At 44.8% G+C, this 23243-nt stretch overlaps 1 protein-coding gene across 1 annotated transcript in view; it reads right to left on the reverse strand.

Moving 5' to 3' along the window:
* Positions 1-1149: 1149 nt before the first annotated feature.
* SV2B (synaptic vesicle glycoprotein 2B) overlaps positions 1150-23243 on the reverse strand; it is a 70425-nt gene continuing 48331 nt past the window's right edge. Inside the window, exons 3-13 of the mRNA XM_083586553.1 lie at positions 18594-18774; positions 17193-17344; positions 15445-15578; positions 14051-14140; positions 12474-12584; positions 11338-11426; positions 8291-8455; positions 5913-6046; positions 4678-4878; positions 3261-3420; positions 1150-2175 (exon numbers count right to left, since the gene is read on the reverse strand). Coding sequence (XP_083442679.1) covers positions 1992-2175; positions 3261-3420; positions 4678-4878; positions 5913-6046; positions 8291-8455; positions 11338-11426; positions 12474-12584; positions 14051-14140; positions 15445-15578; positions 17193-17344; positions 18594-18774 — 1601 coding nt within the window. The 3' untranslated portion in view covers positions 1150-1991. The remainder of the gene's footprint in view (positions 2176-3260; positions 3421-4677; positions 4879-5912; positions 6047-8290; positions 8456-11337; positions 11427-12473; positions 12585-14050; positions 14141-15444; positions 15579-17192; positions 17345-18593; positions 18775-23243) is intronic.

The following is a 23243-nucleotide window of genomic DNA, read 5'->3' on the forward strand; positions in this document are numbered from 1 at the left end:
TTTTTCTCTAAGGTTGGAAAAGACAATATGGCTTTTTCTTTTTCTTTTTAATGCCAGGAAGGAAGCAACCAGGGCTTTAAAGCTCATTGAGTAGAACGAAGAAGAAAATGTGGTCCATGCAATCTGAGAATGTGCATAAATCAGCTGATTTTCAACTCTGTCTATGCCCGGAGAAGCGTTATTATGTAATGAGAGGCTAGTTTGCACTGCAGCTCTCTGAGGATGGCTCATTTTTCCTGATTATTATTATTTATTTTTAAAACACTATCATCTCCAACGAAGGAAATCCTTCGTAGCAAAGCCTCCATCCATTTTAGATGAATTAGTATAGAAGCAAAGCCTTTGTTGGGGAGAGTCTTTGGCTCCCCGTTGGGAACGGACATTTCATAAAAGCATCAAGGTGCATCGTATCTTCCATCATTTCTTCCTCAGAGTCCTCATGGCCTCATCAACAACAGCTCAAAGCAGTGCTCAGCATCCTTTGGTCTACCATCCAGCCATTCTTGATGCCAGATGCCAGTGATATTGCTCTCTGCTTTTGCCACAAAACATGGTCCGTTCCATTCAGCAGCCAAGCTTGGATCTCTTGAGTATAAGACAGTTCGAGACCAACAAGTCCTGAAACCTGAAGGTTTTTTTTTATTCTTTCAACCTTGGCTGAAGGGGCAGATCCAGCCATGCCATATGACAACCTTCTGTCGAGTGCAAATCTCCAAAAAACAATTTAAATGGCTACTCCCCAAACTGTGCTTTAGAGTGTTCCAGTAAGATGGCAGTCTACATATAAGTAACTCAGACATTTATCATTTGTTAATATGGCTATAATACTGGTAAATTCCTGCAGATACCGTACTCTATACTTGATCAAATATCCCCCTCCCCCCAAAAGCGCTCTATTTACACTGCAGGATATGTACATATTTGGTTTCAGGAATCATAAGATGCTCAAGGAACAGAACATGAATGAAACTAGATCAAAACCAACAACAATTTATACTCTTTTAATATAGTGATGCCCCCAAACTCAACGCATTTGAAATACTGACTGGTGGCTTAAACTTGTGTTAGCCTTCCTCTCTCACAAGATCCAGTTAAAATTATTGTGGACAGTTGGAATATCTCTGTGGTTGTTGTTTTTTTGTTTTGTTCTTTTGAAAACTACTTGATGAGAATGAAATGGAAAGTGTGTGTGCAGAATCTCCTACAGATTCACTTGCATACCTATGAGAGAGAGGTGGTGATGGTTGCTTTAGACAACTTGGAGGTCCAATGTATGAAAGGATCAGCAGCTTTCCTTGAGGAAACACAACAAGCTATGTTGGGCGTCTCAGTTTTGGTTCTCGAAATATGAGGCCGCCCTCCGCAAAATGTAAGTCAATGGCTGTTGACTCCCCAAAAGGGTAGTCTTGCCCCTGAATAAACCATCTGGTTTGTGATCTCTCTTGAGGACCAGCTACCATTGGTGAATGGGCTTCAGTTTTAAAACTATATTCATCCCCCCCCCTTTTCTTTTTGCTAATTGCCCGGAAAGCTATAGAAATGTAGACATCAAGCCATTCAGCTGAGCTCTGAGAGGGTCACTTGTGTGAGGAATGGCTCACTTCCCAGTGCCACCCGTCACAATGCACACATCTAGACAAACATGCACGATCACGAGGCAGCTTCTTCTTCTGTTACTGGTTTAGTGCCTGAGATGTTCACACACATTCAGAGGGAAAATGGGGCTTCACCCCCTAACAAGTGATAGCTTTGAAGCAATGAGCAAAGCTCAGGGTGTGCGCGTGTGGGTGCAGCCCTAGACAGGCGGGCTCCATCACCACTTCACAACAGTCCTAGAACTAAGGGGTTAACGTTATCTCAGCGGGGTGCCTCTTCCTCCCCCTCCCTCCTCAGATCTGAGGTATCGGCAGGGAAATATTGACAGGCTTTCCCCCAATTTTCTTCTAAATGCATCTCGTCTGTTGACGTTTCCTTTGTCCCTTGTGGGCGGCTCACATCAGGACTTGGTCGCGAGTCTCTGGCAGCCTCAGGGCAAGGAGGCCTCCTGCCACCAGAGCGGAGGATGCCAGGAGGATGGGGACCACTTTGGTTATCCCAACAAAGGAGGCAAAGATAGCATTCCCGAAGATGGCCCCAATTTTGCAGAGCCCGTTGAGGATGCCAAAGGCTGTGGCTCTGTGGAGAAGGGAGAGAAAGCAAAGGGAGTTTAAAATGGGAACGGTCCAAGAGGCAGTGGTCCAGTGGTACATTTGTGAAGGGAAGGACCTCTTCATATTAACCTCCAAAGCAACACAGCCACCGAAGAAGGTTAGAAGAGTCCTGGTGGATTGGGCCAAAGGTCCATCTAGCCCAGCATCCCATTCTCACTGTGGTCAACCATATGCCCCAACAGGAAGCCTGCAGGGAGGACCTGAGAGCATCTCTCCCCACTGGTGACTCCCAACAACATGCATTCAGAGGCATCCTGCCTCCATTAGTGGAGGTAGAACATAGCCATCATGGCTAGTAGCTATTGATAGCTTTCTCCTCCATGAATTGGCCTCTTTTATAGTCAGCCAAGTCAGCTGTAGGGATGGGCAGATGTGTCAATTTTGGCTTCTGATCAGGCTCTTATTTTCCCAATCTTAACTTCAGTTCACCACATTGGTGCATCCTTGGTTTAAATATATATACAGTGGTACCTTGGGTTACATACGCTTCAGGTTACAGACTCCGCTAACCTAGAAATAGTACCTCGGGTTAAGAACTTTGCTTCAGGACAGAAATTGCGCAGCGGCGGTGCAACAGCAGTGGGAGGCCCCATTACCTAAAGTGGTGCTTCAGGTTAAGAACAGCTTCAGGTTAAGAACGGACCTCCAGAACGAATTAAGCTCTTAATCTGAGGTACCACTGTATTTGCTTTCAAGTGGTTTTTATGATTTTTTTTTTGCCTGGTTTTATATTGATATGGTTTGCAGACCAGCACAGTGAATTCTTTTTGCTGAGAAAGGGCTTTTTAAAAACAATTTGGCATGCAGGAGATTAGCAAACAGAGCGCCAGATAATAACGTCCTCTCCTGGGCTGTGAAATAAGCAGTAGTGCTTCACCCCAAACCTACTTCCATCCCCCCAGCGATGCCACTGCCAACAGCTCCAGATTTACACCGGTTTGTTCTCAAATTGTGAAGGGCCATGCTAAAAAGCTTCAGCCCCTGGAAATCTCCCTGTGTGTGTCTCCACCCTCCTTCCTGACCCCAAGGGAGGTTGCTGGGAAGAGTCACCTTTTATGTGTGGGGTACAGCTCCACAGTGATCACATCCAGCGCATTCCAGGCAGCAATGCTGGTACCACAAAATAGGCACTGCCAGCCAATCATGGCCGACTCACTGTTGCCAAAAAACAGGAAGAAGCAGCACACGGCAGAGATCAGCATGGAACCCCCTGCAAGAAAGAACAAAAGAGGAGGCAGGGAGAGATAAGACAAGGTTAATTATGTACGCCACTACTGCGGCCCATGTTTTCTTAGCCCCAAAATGGAAAATGAGTGAGGTCCCAACCAAAGAAGAATGGCAACTTAAACTGATGGAATATGTGCAGCTTGCAGACCTAACACACCGAATAAGAGAACAAGAAGAACATATGTTTAAAGAAGATTGGGAAATGACTGTTGAATATATGGTGGGGGGCGATTGTGTACACTTGAAAACGTTGGCAGCATTAATATAAATTCAACAGTGTAAATAAGTTTAGATGGATGTAATAATGGAATACTGAATGGTTTAAAAAGGTAAAGGTACCCCTGACCATTAGGTCCAGTTGCGGACGACTCTGGGGTTGTGCGCTCACCTCACTCTATAGGCCGAGGGAGCTGACGTTTGTCCGCAGACAGCTTCCGGGTCATGTGGCCAGCATGACTAAGCCGCTTCTGGTGAACCAGAGCAGCACACAGAAATGCCGTTTACCTTCCCGCCGGAGCGGTACCTATTTATCTACTTGCACTTTGACGTGCTTTCGAACTGCTAGGTGGGCAGGAGCTGGGATTGAACAACGAGAGCTCACCCCGTCGTTTAGACCACAGCACCACCCGCGTCCCACTGAATGGTTTAGTTTATATAAAATATGAAGGGATTTATGTTATGCAAAATGAACCATGGAAAGAGAAGAAGGGGAGTTTTTGATACTTTAAGGTTGTTTAAATGAATATTCTAAATTGTAAAACAGAAAATTTAATAAAAAAATATAAAGAAGAGAAATAAGACAAGCTCAAATGTGAAGGAATAACACTTGATATAGGGGGTGGCCCTGGCTGTCAGCTTTCTCCTCCTTAGTATCAGTGTTGACCCTTGCAGCACTCAGCAGGGAAGAGGAGGGGTGAGCTTGTTGACTCTGCCTGCCACTGGCTCTGGCGCCACCTACTGTTGGGCTCCCTGCCTTCTGCCCTACCAGTTCCAATGGGCACCAGCCCCCACCACTCTTGGCAAACCTTTCAATGGGATGGTAAGCTCAAGTTCCTGTGCTGACACAGATTCTAAAGTGCCCTGAGGGCAAGGCATAATAAGTGAAAACCTCCTTCTCAATGGAGGAAGAGTTTTGAGAAATTGGAAAGAAGATTTTTGGCATGAGACCAACTAAACCACGTGGGGGGGGGGACCTTTCTGACCACTCCCACATTGACATATGTCATCCCTCCCCACTCACCAATCATCTTGATCCGACCTATTTTGTCCATCAGCAGGGCTGAGATAATGTTGCCTGGCAAGACTGAGAGGCTGCCTAAGAAGCCGACAAGGTAAACCAGGAAGTCGTTGTCCCTCTCAAAATCCATGTGGCAGCCCTTCTTCTGCTCCAAGAAGGTGGCATTCACAAACTTGCATTCGACAAATTTGTGCTTGTAGAGGTCTAGGGAGGGCGGGGAGAGAGAGAAAGATGGGTGGATGGATGGAACTCATACTGCATTCAAACATGGGAATTACTGTGTTAGTTTTCCTGGAAGTGTGACTTTTTGATGGATAGATTGCCACGTCACGGCAAATTTCATTTGCACCAGTGGGCATCCCAACGAACGTCATTGGACAATGTTGCTACTCCCCTACCCTTTCCATATAAGCAGGCTTCTATTCTCCCATGATTCACCCATAAAAAGGGCACAAGGGCACAAGGAAAGATTGAGGGCACAAGGAGAAGGGGACGACAGAGGACGAGATGGTTGGACAGTGTTCTCGAAGCTACCAGCATGAATTTGACCAAACTGCGGGAGGCAGTGGAAGACAGGAGTGCCTGATGTGCTCTGGTCCATGGGGTCATGAAGAGTTGGACACAACTAAACGGCTAAACAACAACAACCCTTTCCATATAAGCAGGTTTCTGTTCTCCCATGATTCACCCATAAAAAGGCAGGAAAGTATGCCGGAATAAAGTACATAATTTTGTCACATGGTGTGATGCACACTGACATGGCTGTGTCCCCTATTAAACTTTGGAGCAGATGTCTAGTGCACCATTCAGAAAAATGCACAGCAGGGTCCTCAAACAACATGTGAGATTTTTTTTGAAGTAATTAAAGTGACTTGCATTATCATTTACAGAGGGGAGCCCTTAAGATATAACACACGCCCATCTAACTTCACGAGACCAAAGGAAGTATCTGAAATCTGAAGAATGCAAGGCCTAGTCACGCTTACTAACTTGTTCAGAAAATATTCCCCAAAGGCAGCAGCAGGACCAGATACCAAAAATCTGTTACCATTCCTGATAAACAGGGAACAATGGCGCTTAAGTTATTGTGTACTGCAAAAACAGACCAGATCAAAGTTATTATGATTTCTTCCCAGTCTTATCTCTTCACTTCATTCCGCTTTTCTATAAATGAAAACACAGTCAGAAGCCAGCAGATGCACTTTGCCAACACAGAAACACACACTCTCTCGCGTTACCTGTGTTAAAGAAGACAGTTTTTATAATGGTGCAGTTCTTGAAAAAGGTCTCGCTCGATGTCACATCTTCAAAGTAGCATTCCTCAAACACAGAGTCCTCAAAAGTCACATCTCGAAACTTCATTTTGATGAACCTGAAACATAGAAAATAACTCACCATCATCTTCATTTGAAGCAAGCGCCTATCCCTGAACTTTTTTAAAAAAATAAATAAACACACACAATTTAAGATACCAGAGGCCAAGACAGTGAGTTTGATGCAATCTACTTCAGCTTTGTTTCATATGCAAACACTTTAACTTCACTCCAAAATCATTAGGGGCTCATTAGGGGGAGGGTACTTTCAGTGAACAAAAATGAATATGTTGGAAGAAAGACTCCGTTTGGTATCTCTCTATACCTCTGTGTGATTTCCCTCTTATTGATTATTGATTTGAGTTCCAACAGATGCCAGGATAGCTGAAACTCAAAGTCTGCCAAGAATGTAAGGCCCAACAAACTCCTCAATTGCCTTGCTGACAATTTCATTTCCCAGAAGGTGTAAGAAGCAACAAGGGGATCAACTATCTTGCACCTGATTCTTACCAACAGGGAAGAACTTGTCAATGAGGTGGAAGTTTACTTGCTTGTACTATGAAAAATAAGAATACAAAACATTATTTAAAAAAGATGGACAACTGATGCAACCAAATATAGCCAAGATAGATAATGTGATATTATTTTGTTACTGCAGTTAGTGAACATGGACAGAGCCTTCTTATGTGGACAGTTGCAATTTTTTATAAGAAGAAGAAGAAGAATGTGCGATTTTTTTTTGTCCAAGCAATTCCTCCACAATAGAATACCTTTTCCTATGCTCTCTTCACTAAATATGCACATTTTTGCATGCACTTTTCATTAATATATGCATTTTGTCTGCATCCTTTGGTTGGCGAACTAGATTGCAAAGTTCAGAGTAGTGCAACTTTCAAAAGAGTGCTGTGTTTTGGTTGGATACGGGTTTCGGAATTTCCACTCTGATTGATTCTCATAAAAAAAAATATGAGAATCAAGCAAATTTCTGCACCCCTGGTTTCAGCTGCAATATATGCCTTAATATGATATTTCAGAAAAAAAGTAATGTGAGAGCTGGCCCTTGATGTGCCTTTCCTTACATGACCACTGGATGTCAGTATGTCCAAAGGTGATTTAAAAATAATTATGGCTCCTTGAAGCCCAAAGCTCAAAAGTTTATCAGCATGTGTAATTTAATTCATTTAGATCATAACAGATATCCAAGTTGATTTCCCAGTATAGATGTTGAATTAGCAAAAATAGTATTTTCATCAGTTGCTGCTGTTATTATGTTTATGGGTCACTCTTTATCTCATACAAGGATAAAAGCTTAAGGGCCATATTCTCTCCTACAGAACCCTTCCAGGGGCCACAGATTATCGACTGGCAGAGCCAAAGGCAAACATGAATAGCCAAGAGGCAAAAGGAGGCACAGCAACGGATATGACTCTTTCAGCAAGTGCCACTGGAGGCTAAGCCACTTGGCCAAATGAAGCACTATCCTCCCAACCTGTGCCTACTCCCACCTGCCAGCCTTCTTATGTACAACCAGCCCAGGGTAGCACTGACTATCAGCTTCCTCCTGTGAAGTCTCAGTGTTACCCCTGTAGAATTCAGCAGGGAGGAGGGTGGAGGGGGAAACTAGACTTAGTGGGCTCTGCACACCATTTGCTCTGGCTCCATCTATTGCTGGGCTCACTGCCTTCCACCCTACCCGTCCCAATCAGCACCAGCCACCATTACCTGGCAGCAAACCTTCTGGTCACTCCTCTCACCTGTCCCCTGGAGAGATCTCTCTCTCTCTCTCTTACAAACTCTCTCTCTCTCTCTCTCTCTCTCTCTCTCTCTCTCTCTCACACACACACACACACACACACACACACACACACAGAGAGAGAGAGGGGGGGTAGACAGAAAGTATGAATATACAAACCCCTTTCCCAAAGGATCTGGGCCTTGAAAAGCACATACAGCTGAAAGAGGAAGTGGGAAAGTATGTCCTCCTCCTCACTTCCTCCTTCAGCTCTCTATATTTTTCCAGGGAGATAAAGTAGCCCCACACTCTGCCTCATGACTAAAAAGGCAATAAGAGGCTCAGAGTCTCTGTGGGCACCAGAGAAAAACCTCAAGGGTGCTCAAGGGAGCTCAAGGGCACCACACTGGTAATCTCTCACTGATCTCCATCATGAAGTGACTTCCATCATCTCTGGTTGTTCCAAGGTGCTGCCACAGCCAGGATCAGTGGGATAGTAGCTCCCCCGGGACGCCACACATATAAGCAAACATTTGAATCTGTTTTGGTGAGGTGGGGTGTGATGGCTCACTTGTCATTGAAATATGTCCCATTCCGGTGGATTTGATTTTCCAAGGTGAAGTTGAAGGTGATATCCTTCACTGATTCCCCATTAAAGACTTTCTCGCGGGACTTATATGCTTCTTCTTGGTAGTACCGTATCATGTCAGGGAACCAGACGATAAGGCCATAGTAACTGCAAGAGGAAGAAGAGAACTGTGACACAGAGAACTGCCAACTGTTACCCATGCTTTGATAACCTCAAGGCTAGATTGCTTCAATGCGCTGTTTGTGGGGCTGCGCTTGGACCTGGCTCTGAAGCTCCAGCTGGTGCAGATTGTGGTGGCCAGATTGCTGATGGAGGCATCTGGCCAAGAATATGTAGCATCATTGTTAAAACATCTGCACTGACTGTCCATCTACTACTGATCCAGGTTGAAGGTCTTTATATTAATACCGATAACTTAAGTCCAGGGTACCACCTGAACCCTTATCTCCCAGCTGAGGTTATCTGCAGAAGCATCATTGGTCACCCCCAAGTTGACAAGTCCCATTTGACAACAAGAAGAAACTGAGCCTCTTGTGTCATTAGCCCAGTTTTTGGAGATTCAGCAGGTGCCTTCTGTTTCAACTTTTAAATGCCTGCTGATTTTTTTTTCTATTCAAGAGCTGGGTTTCTGCCTGAACCCCTGGAGAACCACTGCCAGTCTGTGTAGACAGTACTGGACAAGACAGACCAAGGGTCTGACATGATATAAGGCAGATTTCTATGTTCCTAGGTCTTTGGGTCTAAGCCTAGGTCTTCGCCGAAGAACTGATGCTTTTGAATTATGGTGCTGGAGGAGACTCTTGAGAGTCCCATGGACTGCAAGAAGATCAAACCTATCTATTCTTAAGGATATCAGTCCTGAGTGCTCACTGGAAGGACAGATCCTGAAGCTGAGGCTCCAGTACTTTGGCCACCTCATGAGAAGAGAAGACTCCCTGGAAAAGGTCCTGATGTTGGGAAAGATTGAGGGCACAAGGAGAAGGGGATGACAGAGGATGAGATGGTTGGACAGTGTTCTTTAAGCTACCAGCATGAGTTTGACCAAACTGCGGGAGGCAGTGGAAGACAGGAGTGCCTGGCGTGCTCTGGTCCATGGGATCATGAAGAGTCGGACACAACTAAATGACTAAGCAACAACAACAAGGTCTTTGGGGGAAAGGCTGCAGTTCAGTAGTGTGGAATATGCCTTGAATACAGAAGGTCCCAGGTTCAGTCCAGGTTCATCTTCTGGTAGGGCTCTCCTGAAACCAGGAGAGGCACTGCCAATCAATACTCAGTATATGGCAGCTTCCTAAGTTCCTAACCTTCCCAAAAGATAATGATGGGAAAATAAACTATCTCTGAAATGTTCAGGACAGGTTCCTGTTGCTCTTATTTAGCCCTGCAAGGGTTACAAGGCAGCTTCCTGTATTTCTGATTTGAATGTTTGTTGCTCTGAGGAAACAGGCAATGTCTATCAAAAGTAGCAAATATTTGTTTTGCTAAGACTGGCGAAATGTCTCAGGCAGACTTTACCCACAGGAAACTTGGCAGTTGCCTTATACCAAGTCAAACCATTGGTACTTCAAGCTCAGTATTGCCTAGACTACGGTTACCAGATTTTTTTCAAAGAATCCAGGGATACTTTTTATTTTCTTTTTGAAAAGAGAAAAAAAAAGTTATTAAAAGAAAAGTTATTTTAAAAAAATAATTAAGAAGTAATATATTCTCTTCTGTGGTCTCTTCTGTTGCACAGTCTTCCTCTGGGCCCCAGCCTGCTCTCTTAAAGTGCTAGCCACCATGGAGGAGGCTTGGATTGGGCCTGGGCTCGGCCACATATCCTTGCCCTCCCGGTGCTGTCCTACCTCTCCTCGGCAGTGGAAGTAGCGCTGCAAGATCGGGGCTTCCACCTTTTATCTCCTCCTTCTTTCTCTGTCTTCCTTCTCCTTCTCCTCTTCTCCTTCGCCCTGTGTTGGCTCTGGGGTTTTCCTGGCCACAGAGTGCCATTAGGTAGTCGGCCAGGTTGGCTCGGTGCTTTCGCTCCCGGCTCGATTTGGGTCGTGGGGGGGGGGTGTCAGCGGTTCCCCCAGTTAACACACCGGGCATCCCCGGTTCCCCCTCGGCAGTGGCGGTGGCAGCTGCAGTCTCAGCAGCCCGAGCCAGCCTGGTAGCGCAGTTGGTTCTGGCTGGCTTCAGGAGCTGCTCGCTGCTGTGGCGCCCGCCATTTTGCCTCGCCGGAAATCCCCATATGATATGTCTTGTGCCGTTGAACCAATCACGCAACATTCATTCCTTACTAATAAATCTACAACACTTAAAATATAAATCCAGGGACATTAAATGAAATCCAGGGACATTCTGGGGACAGATTTTGTCCGGGGACAGATTTGTAAATCCGGGGAATCTCCCCGGAAAATGGGGACGTCTGGTAACCATAGCCTAGACTGGCTGCCAGCAGCTTTCTGGGGTTTCAGACAGAAGTCTTTTTTGTCCTTACTAGGAGATGCTGGAGATGAAACCTGGGAACCTCTGCTTGTGGAATAAGCTGCAGCTTAGTGGTAGAACACCTGGTCGGTTTGCAGACGGCCCAAGTTCAATCATATCCATCTCCAGGGAGGGTTGGAAAAGTGTCATCTCTAAAAATTGGAAGAACCACTGCCAGTCAGTGTAGACAATACTGAGCTACAGCAGCCTTTCTCAACCTGTGGGTCCCCAGATGTTGTTGAACCACAACTCACATCACTCCTAGCTAGCAAGGCCAGAGCTCAGGGATGATGGGAGTTGTAGTCCAACAACATCTGGGGACCCAAGGTTGAGAACCAGTGAGCTAGAGGGACCCACAGTATGATTCACTATAAGGTAGCTTCCTTTGTATCAATAGTAGAACAGACTGCCTTGGAAAGCGGTGGGCCCTCCTTTATTTAAGGTTTTTAGCACATGCTGGATAGCCAGCTATGAGGAATGCTGTACTAAGAGATCTTGCAGGGTTGGACTGGCTGATCTTCCAACTCTCTGGTTAATAACAGGTTTGTGAATTCCAAGGCACATACCTTAAGGCCATTGAGAACCACACAATTGCCAGGAACAGCGTGTTCATTCTGTACTGGGCTGTCAGACAGTATATTACATTGTCCATAACCTAAAAGAAAAGGATTGTTCAAAGAATCAGTTACAGAAAAAGTCCCAAGAAAACTAACTTCTTATGTAGCTTATATCCCCTCCAAAAATGAAAAACAAATACCTGTTTGTTTGTGGAAATGGCGAATAATTTATTATGAGTATTTTCATTCAGTGTTTTTACATTGTAGCCAGCTGGCTAGATTCAGTGAAGCAGGATTTATTTATCTCAAATCCTACATTTGCTTAAAAACCCACTATGACATAAATCAACTGAAGATTAGTTGATTAATCTATGGGGCAATTTAAATAATTTAAAACTGAGGTCGCTGCCAGAGGCAATTAAGTTCTGGTGTATCACTGGAATAGGGAACCAAAAAATAAAATATGAAAGGTACTTTGCCTTAAATATGGTATTAAAGATCTTCCAACAAATATAGTCCCATCCCCCCACTTAACAACAAGTGACAGTGTTATTTATTAATTCCAATGTACACTTACACTGCCAACCTAGCAGTTCAAAAGTGCATCAAAGTGCAAGTAGATAAATAGGTACCGCTCCAGCAAGAAGGTAAACGCCGTTTCTGTGCGCTGCTCTGGTTCGCCAGAAGTGGCTTAGTCATGCTGGCCACATGACCCGGAAGCTGTACGCCGGCTCCCTCGGCCAGTAAAGCGAGATGAGCATCGCAACCCCAGAGTCGGCCACGACTGGACCTAATGGTCAGGGGTCCCTTTACCTTTACACTTACACTTATTTCAGTATGTCAGGAAGACACCTTTACCGAAGCTGATAATATAACATAATCTATATGCAATTAATCGCTTGGTAAAAACGCAGGTGGTTGAGCCACTTAAAAATCTCTGTTGAGTTGAGAGCCTTACATGAAACCAGATATTTGTTGATTAATAGGCTGGGTGGTCAAAGTACTGCACCCAGATGTAATCAGGAAAGGTTGCAATCCCGTGACCTGTTCATTGTGTGGGCAGGTAGCACAATGACAGATCTAGGCAATCAATCATTACTGGTTGTTGTGTGCATTCAGGTGCCACCACCATCCCCCTCCCATACCTGTTTGAGGGTGGTTGTCACTCTAACAAAAGAACGCTGGTACCACGTCCCTGTGGAACACTGTATTTCAATGAATTCGTCTATCTGCTTTGGAGTTTTTATGTTGGCTACCTGAATAAACAAGAAAAACAAGCCAAAATATTCAGCCCTAAATTATATTATAATAAGCCTTGTAATGTAATATGATAATGTTTACCGATGTAAAGTAAGAACGTTATTAAATAAATAAAACTCAAAAAAGGGGGGGGAAACATTCCCAAAATGTCAATATAAATGTAAAAAATATGCACATGTATATAATTATGTATATAATTTAAAGTCACCAAGTAAGCTCCAGGGAGCTTTCAACAAAGCTGTGAATCCATCTAACAGCCCTAATGTCCAATTTCTCTTATTAATAATAATTATACATTTTTAACAAAGTGTTTTTGCCTCTAGAAATAAATCAGATTTTGTCAAAATAATAATAATAATAATAATAATAATAATAATAATAATAATAATAATAATTCAGCCCTTGACTTCACAGCAACCACACTAAGCTTGGTTCTTGTAAGCAATTGCGCAGAAGCAGCACAACAGAGGGTTGAGTCAACCGTCACCTGAATAAACACCTCTGCATTCCAATCCTGAATACGTTTACTTGGAAGCAAGTCCCACAGTGTACAAGGAGGCTTATTCCCAAATAATTGGACGTGGGGAAGGGGCATAGCTCAGGGCGGAGCGACTGCTTTGCATGCAGAAGGTTCAAGGTTCAATTTCTGGCATCTCCAAGTAGGCAAGGAAGGCCTTCTTTCTGAAACCCTGGAGAGGCACTGTCATTCAGTGCAGATTATACTGAGCTAGATGAACCAATGTTCTGACTTGGGATGAAACATCTCCAGGTGTTTTGAACCCAGCAGTGACTGGGTTTAGGGATGAGGGAGAAATCTGATTCAGTTTACATTTAAAGGCAGATCTCCCTGATTCTCAATTTCTGAAAGAAACACACCAACCGAAACAGCCATCTTTTGAAATTTGCACATCTCTGAATTTTGCAATGCAGTCTGCTAGTCAAGTAACATGCACAAGAATGCACATCTTGGTGAAAGCAACATACACAATTGCATTATATTGGGGAAAATTGTTTTATAGAAATGTGTATATTGGGCAAACATGCATGGGGGGAATTGTATGCATTAGGAGAAATTTGCACTAAAGTGCTGGTGAATTTTCATGTGGTCTTTTAGAAAAATATATATGCAAGGATGATGTGGTAAAATGTGGCAAAATGTGGAACATAGGAGTGGAGAAATGAGAAGCCAAAATTGGCAGATTTGCCCATCCCTAGCTGGAGCTGTTGGGAGTTGTAGCCCCAAACATCTAGGTTGGGGAGAACAGGCTCCTGGATGGCAACCATGTTTGCCAACTGGAAAATAACCCTGAATTAGAATATGCATACTGAATCTTTGGGAGAAGAAAGAAGTGGATTGTGGGCTTTATGCAATGTATATATAAAAAAACCAATTAGGTTTTGAACCTTTGACCAAAGTCTCCTATTGAGGGGAAGTGCATTCCTAGGAAGAAAGTATGCTTACCGTAAACACCCTCTCTGGCTCGCCTTTGGCCCTCATGTTGGTGTCGTGGACTTGCTTGAGGATCATCCAGGCTTCGTCATGCTTGCCTATCTGGAAAGGCCAAAGCAAAGGATGTCAGAAAGAGCACTTCCTTCAGAAAGTGTTTTTAAGATCCCAGGCTCTTTCTCTCCAGTTATGCTATGGCTCCATCGGAAGTCACATGGGTTTAACCACGGTGGGATGATGTCCTAGCCAAGGGCAGAAGTTCTGGATTCTGCCGGAGAATACCTGTACAATGTGAGTGGGGACCCTCTGGCTCAGGGGTTGAATGTGGCCCCACAGACCTCTCCATGTGGCCCCTGAAACTCTCCCTAAGCCACACACCCTCTTCCGACACCCTGAGCATTTTTGCCTAGCTGGAACTGGTCCTTGAATTCCAATAATGCCTCTTGCTTGCCTGAGTGGAGAGGGGTTTGTGAGTGTGTACAGAAACCATCTGACTGTAGAAAGGTAAAAATAACATTCACTTGTACCTCTGGCCCTGCCCACCAGTGTCATGTGGCCCTCAGAAGGTTAACCAGAATGGAATGTTGCCCTTGGGCTGAAGAGGAGCTCCCCAGCGCTGCTGTTCAACATTGAGCATGTTGTTTTATAACATAATGGACAGCAGAGTTGCTGTCTTCTGGATGGTTTCACACCTGGACCTTTAGCATCAACACAAAATGCATAGCAGGCAAAACTTGGCAGGGAGATAAAGTGATGATGCAGAAAGTTTCCCCTGATTTATGCCACATAATGTGAGAAGGGGTCCCTGTTCTCATCTTAGCCACAGAGTGCAGCATCCTGAGAAACTCTATGCAAGTTTCTAGGCCTTATTTTTTTTATTTAAAAAATGCAATTACACAATTAACAGTGCGATCTAAAGGATATGTACTCAAAAACAAGTCCTATTGAGTTCAGTGGGGCCTACTGCTGGCTGCCTTGCAATGATATAGTTACAGGTAGGTAGCTGTGTCAGTCTGCCGTAGTCGAAACAAAATAAAAAAACTCCTTCCAGTAGCACCTTAGAGACCAACTAAGTTTGTTATTGATATGAGCTTTCGTGTGCAAGCATGTATCTGAAGAAGTGTGCATGTGCACAAAAGCTCATACCAATAACAAACTTAGTTGGTCTCTAAGGTGCTACTGGAAGGAATTTTTTTATTTTGCAATATGGTAAGCTCAAAATCCTGTACTGACCAATATTCCAAAGGGCCCTGAGAATGAGCCAGTGCTCCCAGACCCGAGCAAATGCATTAGGTGTTGCAGCCTATGTCAAACAAATCCCAGTCCCTTTGGTTTCTTTTGCTTATAGCATATCCTCTAGAAGAATCTGCACAATGCAAAGGTCTGTTTTCTCAGACATGTGTTCTTACCTCCAGCAAAAACCGTGGGCTTTCTGGCATGAACTTCAGGGCAACCAGAGACGCGATGCAGGGCAGAGAGCAGACAACCACGAAAACTCTCCAGCTGTGGAAGTGGTAGTTGGTCCCCATACTGAAGCCCCATCCTATAAGCAAGGGAAAGGGGCTACAGCAATGGATGGAAGACGGCATTGTTTCCCTTTCCACCCTGAATTTGTCCCATGCAGTCATGTTTCCGTTCTACTGCGGTTTGTCTTCCCCCATCAACTGCATTATTTGTCTTGCTGCCCACTGTGGCAGATTTATGCGACTTACGTGATTAGTGTAATTAATTATGTAAATTACCTGGCCATGCCGCAATTCCACCACATTCATTTCAATGCAAGGGAAAACACAATGCAAATTTGGGGGGGGCAGTATAATCAGTTGCAGATCATTTGCTGATGGAAAGCAACCAACTGACAGCAAATACCAATGGGTCAATTTGCATTCTGGAATCCTGGACATGGGGACAAATATGCAAACACCAACAATGTCCTCTTTTTTTCCTGTTTTCATCAGGATTCTCCAACATTCCCAGATGTTCCAGGTAGTGAAGGTGCCTCAACAGGGATGCTGGAGGGATGCAAATTCCTGCGAGAAGCCAAGTTACAGGGAACCAGGCAGAGGGCCTTCTTGGTAGTGGCACCTGCCCTGTGGAACATGTTCCCATCAGATGTCAAAGAGAACAACTACCAGACTTTGAGAAGACATCTGAAGGCAGCCCTGTTTAGGGAAGCTTTTAATGTTTGATGCATTACTGTATTTTAATATTTTGTTGGAAGCCAACCAGAGTGGCTGGGGAAGCCCAGCCAGATCGGTGGGGTATAAATTATTATTATTACTATTATTATTATTACTACTACTACTACTACTACTACTACTACTACTACTATACAAAATGTCCTGATCTGCAACTCCTGGACTAATGTTCAAATCGGAACTTAGGTATCCAGGGATTTGAATTTGAGGGATTTGACCTTTTGAATTCCTGTACCAAATGACTTAACCTCATGGACTAATGTGTGAAGTTAGCTATCTAGGAATCCAGCCTTTGCAAATTCAAGGGATTCCTCCTTGATAAGATACCACATGGCCTAATCTGCCCTTCTCAGGGAAATATTTGCCTTCCAAATTCTGCACTTCCCCCAACACAGCGACCTCATTCTTAATAGTCTTTGTGTGCCAAAACAGGTGCTTTGATGCAACTGTTTTGGAGAACATGCCCATGTAAAAATATATGAAAGCACATCGTTAAATATGTACATTGAGGAAATCTGTTTTTAAGAATGCAGATCAACACAGAAATGGAATGGAATTGTGGGTTTTTTAAAAATAATAATGCAAAAGTAAGGTGGACTGGAAATAGATAGTTCTTGCCATTTCTTATTCTCGGCATCTTCAGTGAAGAGCACCTCAGGGAGTAGGGCTAGGGATGACCCCTGACTGAGACCCTGGACAGCTGCTGCCAGTCAGAGCAGGCAGTATTGAGCTAGATCAGGCCATGTGGTGTTCTCGAGGTGTCATTGGCTTAACTCCCATCAGCCAGTGATCTGACTCATATAAGCATTCCTAGACCAAGGCCTTGCTAAGTCTGGCCCCACCTCCCAGTGCTACCAGGCGTAAGGGAGCATTGCTATATAGACAGCCAGCAAATCGTCAGCCTGAATGCCACACATGGATAAAGGCCAGGGATGCCATCTGAATCCAGAGGTGATTACCGTAATGCGGGATGATGCTCCAGGCCATGATGGAGGCGTAGAGGGCTCCAATCATCCAGAACATGCAGAGCCAGCTCAGATGCTCCCCTCTCTTCTCACGAGACAGGAATTCAGAGAAATAGGCAAAGACAATGGGGAGAGTCCCTCCAATTCTGAGGAAGCAGGTGAGGTGGGAGAACAGGCAGAAAGAATGAAAACCAAGCCAAAGTGTTGCTGTTAATACATTCAGCCCTGAATAGCTTCAGATCAGTTTACCTGGGGCTTCCATATGCCCGGAATTTCCTGGACACAGCCAGGCTGAAACCCTGGAATCCAGATTTTCACTTTTTGAAATATGGCAACTCTAGTTTACCTGTGTGGATATATTACCTTATATATGCCCACTTGACCGCTGAGACTGGCCTTGTTAGAAATGCCATGTAATACTCTACATTTGCAAGAAATTGTGGCAGCACCTACCCTTCGGAACCCCCCACCTAGAATGATTAATATATAGCACAGTCAGTATAGCACGAGACTCTGAATCTCAGGTTGTGGGTTTGAGTCCCACGCTTGGCAAAAGATTCCTGCATTACAGGGGGTTGTACTAGATGACCCTCTGGGTCCCTTCCGACTCTATAATTCTGTGATTCTATTGATGTCAGACATGTGCCTTCACTGTACTCTAAAAACATATTTGGTTAGGCAAGACTATCCTGGTGGGTAGAATGTTCTTGGTCTACAAAAACGGGGAAGGAGGGGTCCACTTGCAGGAAAGGTAGTAATAGATACATACATTGTGCGTGTGTGTGTGTGTGTGTGTGTAATGTAGTAATAAATATAAACTATAAATTCATACAAACATAAATGCAGGACTAGCATTGGAGCCTAGACCCCAGATGCTGTTTTGTTGGGACGGGGAATTCAATCCCATACCAGCAAATTCAAGTTGCACAATTAAAGATGGTTTGTGCCACTTCCATGAATTAAAAAATCAAGAAGTGATATGGAAATGTCCTGGAAAGTGTGAGACAACAACGGCTTAATGCAGCCTAGCCTTCTCACAAGCAAATCAGAATGAGTGATCAATAAATGGCTTGTCTGGACCAGCAGGTGAAGGAGGATTCGGTTCTGCTGGCTGCAGGGATCTGCTTCCCTCTTGCTTGAGTCTGCTTGCCCAGCGCATTCCCTGTGGGAAATTGCCTGCCTCTTTCCTGCCCAGTGGCCCACCTATTGACAGCCCCAGATTGCTCCAAGAAGCCTGACCCAGGACGATCAAAGGCTATTGCCTCCCAACCCAGCCAATATCCAAATGCCACAAAATGGACCTGATTCAGTTCTGAGATTCAGGCCAATCTGATACAGAGACCTATTCGTTAATGCAAGCTGGCCCTTTCCCAAGCTGGGCGCTGTGTAACTTACCCGAAACCAGAGATAAGGCGACAGAAGAGGAAGAAGCCATATCCCTGTACAAACGAGGACAGGAACGCAAAAGATGCATTGATGGAGAGAGACAGGATGAGGCATTTCTTCCGGCCCAGTTTGTCTGCCAGGCCACCCCACATAATAGCCCCCAGCATCATGCCCAGGTAGACAATCAGTCCTGTGGGAGAAACAAAGACAAGGGGGAGGTTTAAAAGAAGAAGAAGAAGAAGTGAACCTACTTCATTCCAGACAAAACAAAGCAAAACAAGACAAAAATCAGATATATGTAGCCATGTTGGTCCAGAAATATGGATAAGGGAGACATTTATTTATTTGTTGGCACGTTATTGGAAAATGACTTAATTTGCATATAGAATAAGAGAACAAGAAGAACATACCTTTAAAGAAGATTGGAAAATGCTTATTGAATATATGGGGGGGGATTGTGTACACTTGAAAACGTTGGCAGCATTAAGATAAATTCAACAGTGTAAACAAGTTTTGATGGATGTAATAATGGAATACTGAATGGTTTAGTTTATGTAAAATATGCAGAGATTTTTGGTATGAAAAATGAACCATGGAAAGAGAAGAAAGGAAGTCACTGATACTTTAAGGTTGTTTAAATGAATATTTTAAATTGTAAAACAGAAAATTTAATAAAAATTATACACACAAAAGAGGGAAATGACTTAATTTGTATCTAACCAAAGCAATATAGCTATCTCTTGAAATTCTGGAGTTTGCAAGGTAGTCCTCCAACTCCCCAAACTGCATGCAAAATAGTTCATGTTAGGGGGAGATGCACAGCAGTGTATTAGTGATAAGGGTGTTGCATAAATATTAGGGGAAATTGCTTGCAAAAATGCAAATATATTGTGCAAATTAAAAAAATAATAAGTAAAGCAATGCAGAAAGGGTGCAAACTGAATTTAAGACTGGGAAAAAAGAGAAACTGAAAGAAGCCAAAATAGTCAGAGCAGGGAAGGGAGAAAATGGACTGGGTGGTGGTGGTGCCGCCAGCTAGGGCAGTGTGTTTGTGTGTGTTGTGGGCAAGCATGAATCTGCCCCTTGAGGGGAAATTTTGATGGTTGGAGGGTATGCATCACTGCTCCACCCCCTTTTGCCTCTGCCCCCCACCTATCACTGACATGTTGCCTACCTGGGAAGTTGCCTACCAGGGGAAGTGGCCCTCGTGCTGAAAACATCTTCCTATCCCTGCTTTGCATGCAGAAGTTCCCAGAATATGGGAATCCTGGGTAAAAAGGATGTTAGATTGCAAGACTCTGCACCCAAGACTGCCATGAGCTGTTGTGAACTGCAAAAAATAGAAGTGCCACATTTATTGGGCAAATGGACTCGAACAATATAAGGAGGCTTCACTGGGACTGGACTTCCAGACCGATGAAGCATTCTGGATAACCTGAGCATTCCTGCAGAAAGCCCAATGAGATGTGTGTATGACTAGGAGTGGGCCTGTGTATGTCCTAGTGATTGTAGTGGTGCCAAGGCTCACATAGGGATGGATGGATCTGTCAATTTCAGTTATCTCAATTTCTGCTGCCATTTGCTTTTTCCCTTCTGGATTCTTACAAAAATTCATCACGCTTCAATTTCTCCTCATATGCCTCTTCGTATGCATTTTAGCTAATGTGCCCTGATATGCCCATTTTTACAAGCAATTTCCCCTAAGATGATGCATTTGGGTATGTTATTTTTCACAGATATCCCACGCTACGTGCATTTTTGTACACACTGGCTGGAGAACAGCATTCCCAAACACAGAGAGGTGCTAATTTCAAAGGACGGCTGTGTTTCAGTCTGTGTACCGGTTTGAGAAGTGTGAATGCAAACAAAATCACATTTCTCCTTCGGCCCAAGTGTTAACTGCATAGACTTTCAACCTGAGTTCATCTCAGCTCCGAGTAAGATTACGTGCCCACAAGAGGGCGCTGCGAGCTGAGTCATCAGCGACGCCTTGCCTGACTAGTTGTTGCTACACTCAGAGAGATCAGAAATGCCGTGAGCCTCAGGCGGCCTAAGCAGCTTAAGGGCGCACGTGTCCTCTGTACGTGCCACCAGTGACGGGGGCAGGTGTTTGGCATCTTAGCCCTGCTAACTCATCCCAGTGCAACTGGTGCTGCAGGAAGATCAGCAGGGGAAGAGAGTTCAGTTGTGTTGAAAACCAGGAGGTGGGAGTTTTAAAAGGGATGTTAATATGTCTCTTTGATTCTGTGATTGGATGGCAAGCAATAATTTTAGGTGTTTCTGATGGATCCTGGAGAGGGGAGAAAATGTTAATGTTGAATCAGTTGCTCGGAAAGATTACCAAGTTCCTTCCTTCAACACTTCCCTATTCATTCCTGGATTTTGGAAAGAGTGCTAAAAGGGGGGGTGCAGATGGGAGGAATGGGTGCAAAATTCAACTTCACAGCAATCACATCTTCCTTCCTTCTTTCTTTTACTGCAAGCAGCTAGTCCTCATGTCTATAAAGATACCCATGAACGTGAAGTGGGTGAGCAATTCCCAGTGGGCCAAATCCTGATCTCCTCCAGCCTGGTGGTCCAGCATTGACAGGTGGGCAAGATCACTTGTCTGCCAATCATCTGACATTATAATGATGTCAGGTGATTGATAGGTAGCTTGATCCCACCCACTCACCTTTCAACGTTGGCCCTGGGTGGTGAGGTTCAGGAACCCCCCCCCCCCCATTTAGATGTGCGTGACTGCACACATGCACATCGCACAAAAAATGGAAGTGTCCTGAAAATGTCACAAAAAGGGTAGAAACAGGTGGCAGCAAAACGGGGTGTTTGCAGATGGGGGGGATGAGTGTTCAGACCCCTGGGCTCTCACTTGTGGGGTGCCTCAGAGCTCTGTCCTCTCCCCCATGCTTTTCAACATCTACATGAAGCCACTGGGAGGGATCATCAGGGGGTTTGGGTTGGGTGTTCATCAGTATGCGGATGATACCCAGCTCTACCTCTCTTTCAAATCAGAACCAGTGAAGGTGGTGAAGGTTCTGTGTGAGTGTCTGGAGGTGGTTGGAGGATGGATGGCGGTTAACAGATTAAGGTTGAATCCTGACAAGACAGAAGTACTGTTTTGGGGGACAGGAGGCAGACAGGTGTGGAGGACTCCCTGGTCCTGAATGGGGTAACTGTGCCCCTGAAGGACCGGGTGCGCAGCCTGGGAGTCATTTTGGACTCACAGCTGTCCAGGGAGGCGCAGGTCAACTCTGTGTCCAGGGCAGCTGTTTACCAGCTCCATCTGGTACGCAGGCTGAGACCCTATCTGCCCACACGCTCACCAGAGTGGTGCATGCTCTAGTTATTTCCTGCTTGGACCACTGCAATGTGTTCTATGTGGGGCTACCTTTGAAGGTGACCTGAAAACTACAAATAATCCAGAATGCAGCAGCTAGACTGGTGACTGGGAGTGGCCGCCGGGACCACATAACACCGGTCTTGAAAGACCTACATTGGCTCCCAGTATGTTTCCAAGCACAATTCAAAGTGTTGCTGCTGACCTTTAAAGCTCTAAACAGCCTCAGTGCAGTATACCTGAAGGAGCATCTCCACCCCCATCGTTCTGCTTGGACACTGAGGTCCAGCGCCGAGGGCCTGCTGGCAGTTCCTTCACTGTGAGAAGTGAAGTTACAGGGAACCAGGCAGAGGGCCTTCTCGGTAGTGGCACCCGCCCTGTGGAACGCCCTGTGGATTCCCACCAAATGTTGAAGGAAAAAACAACTACCAGACTTTTAGGAGACATCTGAAGGCAGCCCTGTTTAGGGAAGCTTTTAATATCTGAAGGACGATTGTATATTAATATTTTGTTGGAAGCCGTCCAGAGTGGCTGTGGAAACCCAGCCAGATGGGTGGGGTATAAATAAAAATTTATTATTATTATTATTATTATTATTATTATTATTATTATTATTCAGTGGTGTTTCAAATATACACATGATTTCACTTAAAGGCAGCCCTGTTTGGGGAAGTTTATGTTTGATGTTTTATTGTGTTTTTAATATTCTATTAGGAGCCACCCAGATGGGTGGGGTATGTATGTATGTCTAAATAAATAAATAAATAAATAAGCAAACAAGCATGCAGTGCCTTGGAACGTAACCCCTGCAGAAATGGGGGATTGCCAGTACTGCACAAGCTCCATTGAACTCCCCATGGATCAGCTGCAATTCCAGCCTGATTTCTGCAGGGTGTGGGTATGCCTGACAGCTCCCAGCAGGAATTGGCTGGTGTGCCCAAACCAAGCAGGATTGAACTAGGGCTACCAGATGTCCCCATTTCCCAGGGACAGTCCCCGGATTTGCGAATAAGTCCCCACACAAACTCCATCCCTGGAATGTCCCCGGATTTCATCTAATGTCCCCAGGAAACGCAGCAGCGGCAGTCTCAGCATCCCAGAGCAGGTGGCTCTAGCTGGCTTCAGGAGCTGCTCAGAAGTCCTCATATGATGGTGGTGCAGGGGCTCTAAGATGCAGCTTCCGGGCTGCCTCCACCTTCCCTGACCCCAGCAACTAAGCTGTGAAGAGAGGCTTCATGCTGCCTATCGGAGCTTGTGTGCAAGCAGGAGAGGGCAGGGATCTCTCAGTCAGGCAATGGGAAGCCTCCCTTACCAGCTGAGGT

The sequence above is a fragment of the Podarcis filfolensis genome (assembly GCF_964270895.1).
Source record: "Podarcis filfolensis genome assembly, chromosome: 14".
In the NCBI taxonomy this organism is placed as follows: Eukaryota; Metazoa; Chordata; class Lepidosauria; order Squamata; family Lacertidae; genus Podarcis; species Podarcis filfolensis.